This window comes from Prinia subflava, chromosome 2, assembly GCF_021018805.1.
Source record: "Prinia subflava isolate CZ2003 ecotype Zambia chromosome 2, Cam_Psub_1.2, whole genome shotgun sequence".
NCBI classification, from domain to species: domain Eukaryota; kingdom Metazoa; phylum Chordata; class Aves; order Passeriformes; family Cisticolidae; genus Prinia; species Prinia subflava.
Window position 1 is genome coordinate 43,591,073 of NC_086248.1, and position 15,238 is coordinate 43,606,310.

Consider the following 15,238-nt stretch of genomic DNA (forward strand, 5'->3'; position numbering starts at 1 on the left):
GGCAGTACTATTGTTTTCAGATTTGTAGTAGTAATTTGTACATTGAAGAAAAATCACTCAGGGAGTAGCAGAAGTATGACTTTTCATTCATTGTGGTAACAATGCTTAGGGAAAAAAAAATATTCCAAATCTAATATAAAGCAACCCAGCAAAAATTTCAGCTGATGGTGTAGTTTCCACACAGATGTCAAAACCAAGACTTTGAAGGGACTTCATACGAGGAACACCAAGGACTGTACTGAAGCACCCTTGCAATACTCTTGGAATAGGGCAGAGAAAAATGAGTAACAAAACAGGAACTCTTTTTTAGAAGTCCTAAGTCTAAGGACAGTTTCCAGCAATCTTTCCTTTCTTACACAAAACACGAACAAGACAGCAAAAGCCAATAAACTTGTATCAGACATTATGTAATCCACAACTAATAACCAACTCTCAATAAATCAACAGATCAAGTTTCTAATGATGCCAGATCAATTAGAATGAGTGCTATCAGTTCAAAACCCACCAGTATGCAAAAGGAAAAAGCCAGGGATGTCCTTGCTGGTAAAATATGACTCCCTGATTTCAGGCATTACGCTTTGAAGCTTTTCTGCATCCAGACTATTTTTAGCTGTTAGCAGGGATCTGTGTACACTGGTACCTTTAAAAATAATTGGCAAATTGGATGAAAAGCAATTGGTTCAGGGAGTTGTCAGGGAGAATTTATGTAGCCATTTTTCCCTGCCTGTGAGAATAGAAGCTGGAAGTAAGGAAATCATTTCTTTATATCATTTCTTTATAACATCTATGCAGTTGAAACACTAGTTACTGTGAATAATAATAGTTCTTAGAGGTTTCCCTTGTCTCATAAATCTCCTCAGAGATGACTCAAGGACAGAGCAGAAATAATTAATCTAAGGGAAGATAATATTTTATCCGTACTTCTGAGCAGCGTTGATAAAATCAAATCAACTGCTAAATGAAGATGCAAACTAGATTACCATTAATAAAATTGCACACTGAAGAATTTGTGCTGCATCATAAGCAGACAAAAGCCCAGAGAAAATCACTGATTGAAATGCTTTTGGATAGAAAGTGATCTGAAAAAGAACTATACTCCTTTCTTTCCCTTCAAAAAAATGTTCTTTCAGAATACCCCAAGATTTTGTGATTTTTAAGTTTTTACTACTTCAGTTCTTATACTGAGGACAAATAAGAGAGGTCTGCAGAACAACTCCACTCATGCGTTCCACTTACACTTACTCTGCATCTCTAGATACTTATCAAAGCACTTTATATTTAGCTTGTCTTTTCAGCAGTGAATGCAATTTAAGAAAAAACAACCCACAAAATTTGTTGACAAAGCTATTCACTAAGCTTTTTAAGTCTGCCTTACTGTTAATAGTGCATTTTTTTTCTGTGTTTGGTATAAGTGGAGACTATGCCCTTCAAAGTGGCCAGCAACACCAGCGTATTACTAAGTGGTGTGATTGTGCAACTGAACACTGATAATAGAGCTTCTCCAAAATCTCCTCATTACTATTTAGCAAAAATTATTTTCTCAGTATAAAATGAACTGGTCATAACCACTATGTGATCATCTGGGTTAATATACATCCTTTTCTAAGGTAATCATGTTCACAGTGAATGCAAGAGGTGAAATTTTAGGTTACAAGATTTGCTATAATTTGCTTTCCTTTCCCTCTTTCAATAGCAGAATCTTCTCCAAGCAGTGGCCACACTCAATCAATCATTTTGCAGAGGTTTTCATCTTACATATGACAGTCAACATCTGAAATTGTTGTTTTCCGCTCTCAACTCTATTTATCTGCTTTCCATCACGATGACAAATGTTAATTAACAACAACAAAAACCCTAATTGACCAAGCAGTTTTGACCCTTGATGAAGACAGCAAATATAATTATACTGGGCTGCAGTAATTATGTGTGTGTGTATATATATATATATATATATGTCAAGAGTTTATCTGCATTTTTTACCAGTTCTAATTTGGTTTTGTAGTTTAGGTAGTTAATGCATAGCCATCATTATTAATCTTCCAAATGTAATTTATTTCTCTGTTCTGCTTCAAGCTGTGATTGGTAAGGGTCCTGTGATGGTCTGCATTTCCATGCTGTCCAGCACACTGCTGAATGTGGTCCATGATAAAGACTATTAAGTCCTGCAATAACCAAGTGAATAAAGGAGCAACGACCTTCTAATTTGTTCTCTGCTGGCTGCCCTACCTCCTTAAACTTCTTTGTAACAGTTGCACGCCAAGCCTAATAAATAACTGCATAAACTAGTTATGAACTTGTGTGTGTCTGGAGGCCTGCAGCTCTGAAACACAAACCTCCCAGCTCTGCCAGAGCCACGTCTATTCTGAAAACACTCCAGTTCCCCAGTTGCCTACAGGGACACTATTCAGAATGAGAGATGCATCCACTGTAAAGTATTTAAATGGGAGTATGGAACTGTGGTGAAGCTTAATTGCTAACAGAAAACACTGAGACTGCAGAAAAGAGGGGACAAGGGAGTGTTTTTGGAAGGAGTAACAAACACAAGGCAAAACTACCTGAAATAGTAAAATGCAATCCAACAAGGCCAGAAATACAACATACTATAATGTGACAGATGCACTCACATGAAGAATAGTGAACAACTCACTAAAAAGTAATTTAGAAAAGTATCTTGGAGTTGTAGACATGCCAAACTGAATTTGAACAATGAATTGCTAGAGAAAAGGCAAACCTTACATGAGGATATAAAAACAAAGTATCACCCACAAGGTGTTATAAAGTAACCCCTCCTGTTGCATTCACATTTCCAAAGCCTCATCTGGAGTGCTGCGTTCAGCTAAACCATGGCACATCATATGCTGAGCATCTAAACAGACTCCAGGAAGAGGATGAGCAATAGGAGGCCAGGAAATACAATCCACTAAGAGAAACTGAACAGGGTGCAGATTTTTCTTTTGTTTTGATTCTTTTTAGTCTAAAGGAAAATAAAATTGAGGGACACACAGTGACAGTCTCTAAATATGCAGCAGTTGGCTGTAACTAGAAGAGAACTGATTTCCTGCCACAGCAGTGAGGGACACAAAGCAACGCTTCTTAAACTCAAGAGGGGAATTCAGGCAAAACCTTTAGGTGGTGTGCCCCTATTCCCTGCAGAAGTTTTTTAACAGTAAATTCAGTGAGAACCTGGGACAGGTTGCCTAGGGAGTGTGAAGGCTTTTAAACACAAGGCAGACAGAAACCAGGCAGGGAAGGTACAGGCAGAAGTTACCTGCCCTAGTGCCCACGACAGATCAGTCATGCCCATGTCACCACTCCATCCAAACATTCAGGCACAGTAGTTTCTTCCTTTTCCCAGTCTTTTTGCTCCTTGTTTACTACAGCAGCTCTGCTACAGGTTTTTCTGTTCACAGCTGCAGCCACCTGTTGGGCAGTAGAAGCTGATTCCTCTCTACTTGCAGGAAAAGCCAGTATCCTACCTCCTGGGACTCCAATGGGTAAGATGAGCTTCTGAGATTGTTCTTAGACAGATTTTATATGATTTCAAGAAGAGAAGCTTCAAAAGCAGAAGTGGAGAAGACAGACACTAAAACAGAAGAAGTGCCTTCCTTCTCACTGCCTTCTGCCTTTCATAACACTATGACTGAAAAATGTTAAGGCTATCCAAGAAATTTACATATATAACAAAATCTACAGGAACAGCTGGTGAGAACAGAGATATATACAAAAATCCACCACTTGCATTATGGATCTGCATTAGTTAAACTTGAGAAAATGGTTTAAAAATTTAAGTATTAAACATTTACATGTTAAAAACAAAGAAAACATTTTTAAAACTTGTCCATATGTACAATACAGATGTGCAAATACCTATTAACAGAGTGCCCAACATGTTATTTTTAAGTAATGTGAGCTTCACTAACAAATAAATGAATATAATTGCTACTGTTCTGGAAATCTGTTTGAATTTAAACACTGTCCTGTAGCACAGAGATACTTGGGTATATAACTCTTACTAAGAGTAAATCCCCTTCCTCAGAAACTTAATGACTATTAAATGCACTTATACATGACACTGCTAGCACAGTACTGAAAAATAGAACCAGAAAAGTCTGGTTTCCTTGGTGGGCTAGTAAAGACAGTCAACATGTCTCCCTGCTAGGTCAGTGGCCTGAATGCTGGCCCAGGCCAGTGGTGACTGACAACTGCAATCATCTAACAATCTTCTGCCGGTTGTGTGGATAAAACTTATGAGTGTGGCCCCAGAGCAATCTGTCCTCAATGCAGAATTATCATCACAATTATACCCCACCCCCCCCAGTCAGGCTCCACGAGGCAAAATGATGGGTGGGCAATTGGATAGAAATATTCCCATTCTGCAGAGGAGCACTCTCATTCTGAACAATGCTGGCATGACAAAGTTTGACATTTATCCTCTTAAATGTGAGGATAAGGGGCAGCTATCACTTTTGTCTTTCAGTAGAGGACTATGCTGACATTTCTCATTTTTATGACTACTTGGGTTAAGCAAGAATTAAACAGGTATAAAGAGGCTTTTCTTTTTTTTACTGGAAGCATTCTGTTTGACCCTCCACTGTGGATGGTATTGCCTATTCAATCTGCTATATAAGACACACAAACACCATAATGATCAAAAGACTGTGTGCTGTCAGCCTTTATTACCATTGAACATATCAAGAGGCAGACTTTTTATTGATGCTGAAGTTCTCTAAAATATTTGTGTAAGATTTTAATAACTGTCTTGATTAAGTTTACAATCCACATCTGAAAACTCAACTCTGAGGATCAGCAAACCACTGTCATTAGAACAGCAAACCATATCCCCAGAGCAACACCTCATCAGTGTGAAGCCATGGACAAATTTCATTCTGAATCTTTCTGTTCCTGTAGAATGAAGTTAATAATATTCACTACCTTTGAGAAATAACACTGATAAGTCTATGCAAACGGGAGAAGAAAAGTTGGATGTAGATTCCCACTGAGGAACATTAAATAGAATTCTTACTTATCCTGTGAGTAAGAGAGTTAATTAAAATAGCAATGTGTTCACGCTTAATTACTGGAGGTGAGCTCAATCAGAGGAGTGAATATGAAAGTTGGAGGAAAAATAGGACAGAAGAAATTCTTCAGTGACTTGTTTAGAAAGAAGACAAACCCCAAGTATTTTTACTACAACACTATAATTTTAATATCTCTATATCAGCAAAGAATCTACCTACTGAGGTTCCTGAAGACTTCAACACATGTTCATTTAAGGAGTGAATGACTTTTTAAATCTTTTTGATGGCAAAAGCTATTTTCCCATTTACTGTAAAAATCAAAATTATTTTTTATTTACAATCAATAATGCAATAATTTAAGACGTGAGGCAATCCTTTAAGCTCCAATACAATTGCTTAAGCTCTTGTTTAGAACTCCTGTGTGCAAAAAGGAATTGATTACACTATGCTCAATGGTTCCAGGTCTGTAACAGTCCGTGCTATTTTACCTTGGGTAAAAGGTAAATTCCTTAAGGAATTCTGAGAAAGAAATGGATCATGGAATGCAGCATGGGATTAATTAAGCCAACTAATATCTCCCTTCACTAGAAAAGTGGGAAACAAACCACTGCAAGTTCATACAGAAGTTCTACTGAGTAAGGCGTAAGAATAGTATTTCGTAAGAGCTTTAGTTAAACTACTAAGCAATCACGTCCGTTGTAGGATTGAAACAAATCAATGTTTTTATAAATTCTACAGCATGAAGATTCTACAGATACCTCCATTTTAAGAAGCTTTCCAACTCCATGCACATTCAGCAGAAAAATAAACTATTTACTATTAAAAGCTTGGAACTAGTGAATCACAAAGCCTATATGACAATACACACGAACACAGAGAGTATTTTTTTAATATTTTAGTATTATTTCCCACATTGTGTGGTCAATAGTGTGCTAATTCTTCCTAAGAGCAGTTTTGCATTCCCCTCCATCTCAAACCACATTTCCATTGTTCTGCATTCTGCTGAACAAAAGCTCCCAACTTCCCAAACTATGCATCAGTCCCCAGTGGTATATAAGAAGGGGACAGAGTAAATCCAGACATTTAGACCTTAAAACAGGATTTGAACTGGACTGGTGAAGAAAGCAATGTGAAGTCTATCACTTCATCCTCTTATTTGGAATAGAGAGATGTGGTTCCTACTCCAGATACCTAAGGATAATCTGAATTGCATTGGATGGGGGCTACTTAAATTATAATGGATTTAGAGCCAACTGCTATTCTGCTACTCCAGCATATAGATTTCAAAGTTCAAGAGCATTTAAGGTCATTCATAGGAAATCCATCTCGATACTCTATCTAAAGTCCTTGACTCTATTTCCTCCCTTAAAAAGGAGTATAATGTGGCTGCAAATATGTAACATATTTAATATACAATCTCTTGGCTTTCAAGAACTACAAGAGCCTTTAAACTAAACAATTTCAGTTAGTGTTTCTTCACTGACCTCCAACTAGAAGAGATAATGGCAGACTAATGTGGTATTTGTAACAAACACATGCCAAGGGTGTAAGCTACTACATTCACACAGGCAAACCGCCAATGCTGTCACAGTTGTCACTGTAATTTTGCTGAAGTCCTCCAGAGAGAGACTGGTGCCTTGGTGCCAAAACACTAGGTGAGATCAGAGCCAAAGCCTTCAAGTTCCTTCCTGGGAGCTATGAAAGGAGTGGCTGAAAGCTTATTTCCCCCCTGCAAGACACCAGGTATCTGCCATAATGTGGCAAGCACGAAAACTGTGGTCTTTGTCACATTCCTTCTTCTCCCCCGTACTTCACAGAATATGTTTAGTTGGAAGGGATCCACAAGGATCATCGAGTCCCACTCCTAGCCTTGTACAGGACTATCCCCAAGAGTCACACCATAAGTCTGAAAGTATTGTCCAAACACTTCTTGAACTCACTATCTTCCTTACTGCAATACAAAACCTAAAGGAAATAAAAGGAATAAAATAGAAACAAACAACTTGTTTTCCTCAAGCATTAATTCTATCCTCCCATCCCATGAGATCAAGGCAGGATTCAAACTCCAAACACTGTGAGAAGAAAGCCCAGCTCTTCAAAAATCAACTCCTTTTCTGTTGTGATGGATTCTTAGGAGAGGGACGAAAATTATGCCAAAATTACTTATTCCTCTGTAGAAGAGGGGAAAAATATTTGTCTCTGCTCAGAATTGGTTGAAAGTACATGCATTTAGTTCTCTGGTATGAGAACTATGCTTTATCTCAGCAGATAGATTCAAAGCTACTGAATTATGTTCTCCCCAACTTACAATGATCAACTCATACAGAAAGTCACACTCAGAGTTCTGATCAATGGGGTTGGCATTTGGGCTGACACCTTCTCTCGTCAGCAAAATGGACAGTGGGCTTAAGAGTCTCCTTAGCAAGTTTGCTGACACCAAGCTGTGCAGTGCAATGGATATGCTGGAGGGCAGAGAGGTGGGACTGTGAACCCTGGCAGGCTTGAGAGGGGGGACTGTGAACCTCATGCAGTTCAACAAGGCCAAGTGCAAACTCCTGCACTAGCATAAAGCCAATCCCGAGCACAAATACAGGCTGGGTTGAAATGGACTGAGAGCAGCCTGAGGAGAAATACTTGGGGGTGTTGGTTGACCAGACACTCAATGTGTCCCAGCAATGTGTACTCACAGCTCAGAAAGCCAACTGTGTCCAGGGCTGCATCCAAAGAAGCACAGCCAGCAGGGGTGTGGTGTCACTGTGGTGACACCCCACCTGGGGCACTGTGGCAGCTGTGGTGTGCCCAACATGTGCAGGACACTGACCTGTCAGAGCAGGCCCAGAGGGGACACACGAAGATCAGAGGGCTGGAGCACCCCTCCTGTGAAGACAGGCTGAGAAAGTTGGGGTTGTTCAGCCTGGAGAAGGCTCTGGGGTAGCCTAATCATGGCCTCCCAGTACATAGGAGGGACCTACAAAAGAGCTGGAGAGGAACTTTTTACACGGGCATATTGCAACAGAACAAAAGGAAATGAGTTTTAATTGCAGGAGGGAAGGTCTAGATGAGAGATTATGAATAAATTCTTTACTGTGAGGGTGGTGAGGCACTGGAACAGGTTGCCCAGAGGAGATGTGGATGCACAATTCTTGAAGTGTTCAAGGCCAGGATGGATGGGACTTGGAGCACCCTAGTCTAGTGGAAGATGTCTCCGCACATGGCAGTGGGGTTAGAACTAGAGGATCTTTGCAATCCCTTCAACTCAAATAATTCTTTTATTCTATGATATATATGTGGGTAAAGGGAAAAAATGACGTTAAGACCATCTCTATAACCACACTGAAAAAACCAGAGATAATTATAGTATCAGCTCTTGCATTGATTAGCAGGTTAAGCTTACTACAGTTTTCAGAGGACACTGCTTTCCTCTGTTATTTTTATATTAATGAGGGAATCTAATGCTCATGGAATGATACCACTGGCAACAGCAAGATCCAGGAATAGCATGGGCAGGTGCTGTGCACAAGTTTCTCTGCCAATCAATCTCAAGCCTGACTCATCTTCTGTGAGAAGTATTGTGAGTGTTGTATTTTCCTGAAGCAGAAATTAATCACTGTGCCGAACTGTATGGTGTAAAGTTCCACTTGGAATGAGAATGACTGTAGACAAATTTTCCCTATCAGTGCCTCATAACTTGAAATCAGTACTGCAAGGGCTTGGTGATGGGAGTGAGAGACTGAGCAAGAAAAGGAATAAAGTTCTCATGGAAATTACTTCACCTGCAAAAGTAATTTCTGCAAAAGAAAGGTAGAAATTCATTCCAGCCTGAAGAGAGATCTTTTTTAAGACCTGTGCTTCTTGCATCTGTGCTGCAATATCTAAGCAGCAGCTACTTTTTAAATCAAACTAAGTTGTACAACCAAGTTGTGTTATGAATTTCACCTTCTGGAAGAACTAATTCAAAGTGCATCTGTCAGTAGCAACATCTATTTTTGGTTCATCTCAAAGTATTTTAAGTACTGGAGGGTATTCAAAGAATGAGCCAATCAACATTTTTACTGTTGCAATATTAACACTTAAAAGCCTACACATACCAAAAAGTAGGTGAGCTGTGAGCCATACCAGAAGACTGTTTATCCATGATTAGGTGTCACTGTGAGGTGCTAACATGGAGAGGGGCATGTAAGAACACAATTGGCAACTATACAGAGATAAAATAAAGGCTTTTTATTTAAAGTAACAGTTGAGTTATTAACACAGTAAACATCTTAGGGCAAGTGCTGTTTTTAAGTTCCTGTAAAAGTGTTTTTTCCTTCTGTAAAACCCACCCCAGGCTATTTCCTGAAAAAGTTTGTCACTGTGATAGATGGAAACACACAGGGAAGCAAAACCAAATTTCAAGAAGTGCTTGGCAGAGGAAGAATAATTAATGCAACTTAATGTATCATTTCACAAAAGCAGCCAGGATAATTTTTTGATGTGTGTCAAGCATTTTAAACAGTTTGACTTTTTCATGAAGGTCATAGAGTCTTTCAAGGTAAGAGCATAAGCACAAGCTACAGTACAATAGATTAGACTATGTTCTTGGAGGGTGTCACATGGAGCCAATAACTTACAAACATGCTCTCACCCTGGTGCAAAAGTCAGGTATGCTGAAACAGCTCTCCCTTCAGTGTAAGCTGGCTAATTTGTTCTTAGTTTGGGCTGTCAAAGTGTAAGATCTTAACCCTAGGTACAAAAACAGCAGCAGCTCTACCAAAAAATTTCTTAGTGTAGTAAGCTTTATCACTAGTCCACTCTTGCACTTTACAACATATACCAAATACTACAGGTTGGATTTGAAAGGCCAAATAACAGGCCCTGTGGCAATTTTCAATTGCCATTAATTCAGGTTTCACATACACAAGACACCTTACATTTCAGTTCAAATCTTGACCCAGTTATATTCAAACACTGTTAAAGAACAACTCATTACAGTTTCATACATGCTATGCAGCAAAGCTGGGAAGATTGCTATTATTAGTAGGTATTTCTTCAGGTATATGAGAATAAAGAAAGAACCTTGGCAGGAGACCTGCCTTTCATTAAGGACATGGATTAGGACAGTCAGCAACAATATCCTTTACTACACAGTAATTCTGATGGAAATTAAAATTATTAAATAGACTCTGCAGCATTGTTCATTCTAAAGTAATCAGGGTTTGCCTACTTGCAGTATATTTCTTGCATTCTTATTTTTTATTTTTTTCAGAATTCCCTGTAATGTTCCCTGTGTTTTGAAATGGCTATGCATTCATCTAGGTTGACAGCCATTTACACTCTGCTTTGATACCCTTGCATCCCGTTTCCCTCCTCCAAGCAGAAGCACCATCAAGGCTCTAAGTGGGACCACACAAATGGCAACAAAGACTGGAGTCTATCTGACCTATGCGGCACTGACAGGCTCAGTTACAACCAACCCAAGCAGGCAGTCCCAGCCCTGGCCTTGACAAACAGCCTTTTTCACAGCTCAGCTGAGATTTCTCCATGGATCTGAATGAAAGACATCAAAAACTAATTTCCAAGAGGTTGCCATCCTGAGAGCATTTGCTGGTATAAGGCAAAACTGGATGACAGGTGAGCCAAGAGTGCTCTTTATAAGCGCTGATCCCAGTGTAACTACACAGGTCACATTCCCTAGAGCTGGAACTGAGCAGGAGCTGAGTAAGGAGAAAACCAGAAACAGCGATACTGATTTCCACCACATTACAGCCTAGCAGTGAATCTGCCAGTGCTTTACAAAGTGAAGGTTTCCAAGGGCATAGCAACAGCATGCTTCCTCCTTGAAATTATTTATATTACTGTTCTACTTTACCTTAATTTAGCATGTAGTTGATTTAAGTGTAAAATGAGATTTTATTTTTCCAGACATTTCTTCTATAAAATTTGATTTACTAGAAAAATACATTGTTTCTAATTTAAAGCAATCTCTTCTATACCCTTTTTAATTACATAGGTATTTATTATTATCCTTCTGGGTTTGATGGCAGCATTACAATTGTACCAAGTTCTTTCCTAAAGAGAATGCAGTTTTCTTTTTCTTATCCAGCTCACTCGGCCCTAAAGTTACCTTGAGGAAATCCCTTAATGAATTTGAGTGAAGTAGCAAAAAGTCATTCTCTGTGAGAACATTTCCAGCAAATTGTTCTCTGTCACACTCTTATTTCTGTCTCGTGATGCAGAGACAAACAGATGGGCCTGTTTACAACCACCTCGTGTACACATACTACTGTCTTTACGCTTTTAGAGAATGTGCCTTGCGCATGTGTCAGAGGAACAATTAAAAAAAAGGTATTAAGAGAAGTATCTAATTTCCTTCTGAAGACTCCAAGCCATGCTGTCACATGGCTTCATGTTGCTTACCTTCTACATAATTTCACTGTTTTGCAGGCTAAGCTTATTAAAGTTCCACTTTTGGCACTACATTTTGTTATGCCTTTGTCTACAGAAAGAAGAAGCCTCTATTCCATTCTTACTTTTAGAAGATGAAAAAATAATACATATAAAAAATTGAATCCACCCTCCAATATTTATTCTATAAATTGCAGGTCTTGAACGTGCTAAGCATCCCAATGTAATGATTGTTTTTCTAGACCCCTAATGATTTTGGTTGAGTCACCATCCCTGGATGTTTTTAAAAGACAAGCTGATGGCACTTAGTGACAGGCTTAGTGATGGACTTGGCAATATTAGGATTATGGTTGGATTTGCTCTTAAAAGGTCTTTTTCAACCTAAATGATTTTATCATTTCAACAAATTTCCACGAACTCTCTCTAGAAGTTCCATAAATGTCTTAGAAGTCCTGACCAGGGCATAGTATTTTATCAGGGTGTTACCAAAGCTGTGTTTAGTGCAAAGATCACTTACTACTTAAAATGTGTATTTTGTATAATCTTTTTAGTCACAATACTTGGATGAGGTCAAAACAGTTGTCTGTGAAGAACTCTGTATTTTCCTAAACCCGTTCCATATACTCTGTAGCTTACACTGTTTCCCACTGAAGTACTTTCTCTTAACTTTATAAACCTTAAATTTAACTACTTCTTATATGCCTTCACTATGTGTAATAGGCATCTCCAAAGGAGTCTCCACACTACTACACTGAGATACTTGTCTGAGCCTTCAGAGCACCTACAATGGTATTTTAGTTCAAAACCAAAGCACGGTTCTAAGGCAAGTCTCCTCACCAATAGCTAAGTCCAATTGTCTTGAGCTCTCGCATAGGTGATTATAGCAAGACAGTAGGGTTCATGTTTATTACCTGAATTGTCTGGTAAACTGAAGGATCAAATCCTTTAACAGTCACTTCTCGGAAAACTCTTGGCTCCAGTTCCTCTTTGGTCAGATCACAGTGATATATAATTCCTAAAATACAGAATACAACGCAAGCTTGTCAGCTTAGTATACATCCATTGTTAAAAAGATGCCAGTTTAGGCACTGTGATGGAATCATGAATGGTAAAGGTAACTCAGCAGGGTGAAAAACAGGAGTTCTGGACAAATTTGTTTTATTTATTATACAATTTAACACTTACATATATGCATTTCATCTAGGAGGGTGCAAAGGCTTTCTGTGTAGAAAGAGTAATTCTCACCACTCACACAAAGCCAGGGGGCTTAAGCAAAATAGGGGGGAAAAATAATTTACATAAAATTAGAAAGGACTTACTGAGATCAATAATGTTGGAAGAAAGAAATGTAAAGTCAAATTTAAAACACTACCTCTTTTAGATCCACCAGACTGAGAATAAATATATCAAGAATTTCACTCAGGTTAACAATTTTCTCCTTATGATAAAATATTTGAAATTAAAATTCAAATGGCCCAGATAACAGAAAGAGCTAAACATGCACTTGAAATTGTGGCAGACTAGTACAGGTTACCTACACACCTGAACAAAGTCTGGTCTTGAGTAATTTCTTTTACATCTTGATCCTGCAGGTTTGAAGACAACTTCACTTGAGTTGTCGTGTGATTTCCAAAGGATTGTGCACATGAAAAAACTTATTTTTATAAATAGTATAAAACTTCTAGGTTGCAGGAGAGGCAGAATCACAGGAAATGCAGCTATCTAGACAGATGTGTAATTAGCCAAGAAAAATTTGGCCTTTAAACAATAATATGTATTTCCTGTCATTCAGTCCCAATAACATTTGAGTATATGTCATACAGCATGACAATACATATTGTGTTTGCACACTGGTTAACATACTAAAAAATCCTAATATTCATGTCTGTACTATGGATACATATGATACACAAATTAACCTAAGTGATAATTATTTTTTGTTTTTATCCTTTACAACAAGCTGTCCCTGACAAATTAGGAACATATGTTATGGAAAAGAACACTAAAAGGTATGGCAGCAAGCACTTAACTGGGATCCTCAATGCAATAAAGTTAACCGAGGTGGACAAGACTTGATTGAAATCCTGCTATATTGTGTGTATTACAGATACAGTCAGGAAATAGAAGTAATAATTACAGTGATTATAACTATAAAAATTCATACTGACTAAAACATGACATAATGAGGAAACTTATCTGATACCAGGGAATTGCCTCTTTAAGTTAGTTTTACAGACTGGAAAATCAGGAAGATAGAGATTGGTAAACAAATGTAGATGTAAGCTAACATTTCTAGCAACGGATAAAGCCTTTTTGCATAACAGTGAATTAACAGTGAATTGACTAAAACTGACTAGGACTACCATAGTCTGCTGGGATTTTTTTTTAAATTAATCACAAAATGACTAGCAAGCCTAATGATGTTGATAGGTATAAACCAGCACTTAGGCAGCACTTCCCATAAAGATCAGGACCCAGAAAACGATGCAGAAGAACAGTGTAAAGCCCTACAGGCAGCAACAGCAGAGCAGCTGTTTGACACACAGGCAGCTGCCCAAGCAGGGTAATGCACTGCAGGCTAACACTGCACACAGGGCAGGCAGAATTGCCACATCTTAGCAAACCACGTGATGAAGAATAAGCACAGTCACAGACTGCATTTACAGAGCAAATCAACCTAATGTTACAATAACATGCGATTCAAACCCTGCTACTGCATCTTTTGTTCTGTTTTTTTACTGTCACAACAGTTCATATAAAAAAATCTGTAATATTTTTAACTGTTTTGCTGGGTGCTAAATAAATGCAAAATGCCAGAGTGGTCACCTAAGCATTTGACTAGAGTGGACAGCAGGGATAACCATATTTTTCATGGAATAACAAAAATGTTATAGTGTCAACATACATGGCTTTAAAACTGCTTTATTCATTATTTGATATATGTGTTTATTATTACTTTTGTTGTAGGTATTAAACATTGAGTATGTTAAATTGTTTCTCATTAGGAAAAAAAAGAATAGTCCAAATTAATACAGGAGCAAATTATATTGATTTTCAATAGTAAAGTAGGATTATTTAGGTTAACCAAGGATCAGCCCCATGCCTTTTCTATGATTATTCCACTGATGAGGTGAATGGAGGTTGCACACAAACCAAAAAGGATCCATAAACCTACCTAAAAATTACCTCTCTGCTCTGCTTTTGTCATTCTTTCCTTATCTTCATACAGTCTATCTGCATTTCTTACCTCCCCTTTTACTTCCAGATTCCAGGTCACTCTGCCCCAGTTAACAGAGCTATGCCATAGTGAATGCTTTGTAGATGTTAAGCAAATTAATGAAAAGGAGAAAAAGAATCTGCCTAAGCAACCAGCAGGCAGTGAGAGCAGCTATTGCTGACCAGCTGGAAAGCCACAGGCTAAACCAGATCCCAGCTCTTCCCCTACACATTTTTAGCAGCTGCAGAGACTCAGCTGGCTCAGCTGAGACAAATGGTGCAGGCCTGCAAAACTGGCAACTTCTGGCCCACAATGTGGGCAAGTGAACTATGAACCATCAAGCTGGACGAAGTTAAGAGATAAATGCAAGAGTGTCCTCAAGCTACTCTCCAGCTACAATGGCTGCAACAATCTGAATGTTGTTTAAAAGAGAAACTGAAAATACATCATATTTCTGTTTATGTAAATAGTAAGATAATAGGCAATTCATCACACTTATCTGCTAAGATTCAATCCTGATTTTGATAATTTGACATAATCCTTTCTAGCAAAACCAGTAAACTTCTCTAAAGTATTTTACAGCCATTTTGCAATATAATGTTGCTGTCTCTAACAGCAA

General features: G+C 38.3%; 1 protein-coding gene across 1 annotated transcript in view; it reads right to left on the bottom strand.

Annotated features, from left to right (window-relative positions):
- PREP (prolyl endopeptidase) overlaps positions 1–15,238 on the bottom strand; it is an 86,440-nt gene that overhangs the window by 23,782 nt on the left and 47,420 nt on the right. Inside the window, exon 10 of the mRNA XM_063389722.1 lies at positions 12,314–12,417. Within this exon, the coding sequence (XP_063245792.1) occupies positions 12,314–12,417 (104 nt within the window). The remainder of the gene's footprint in view (positions 1–12,313; positions 12,418–15,238) is intronic.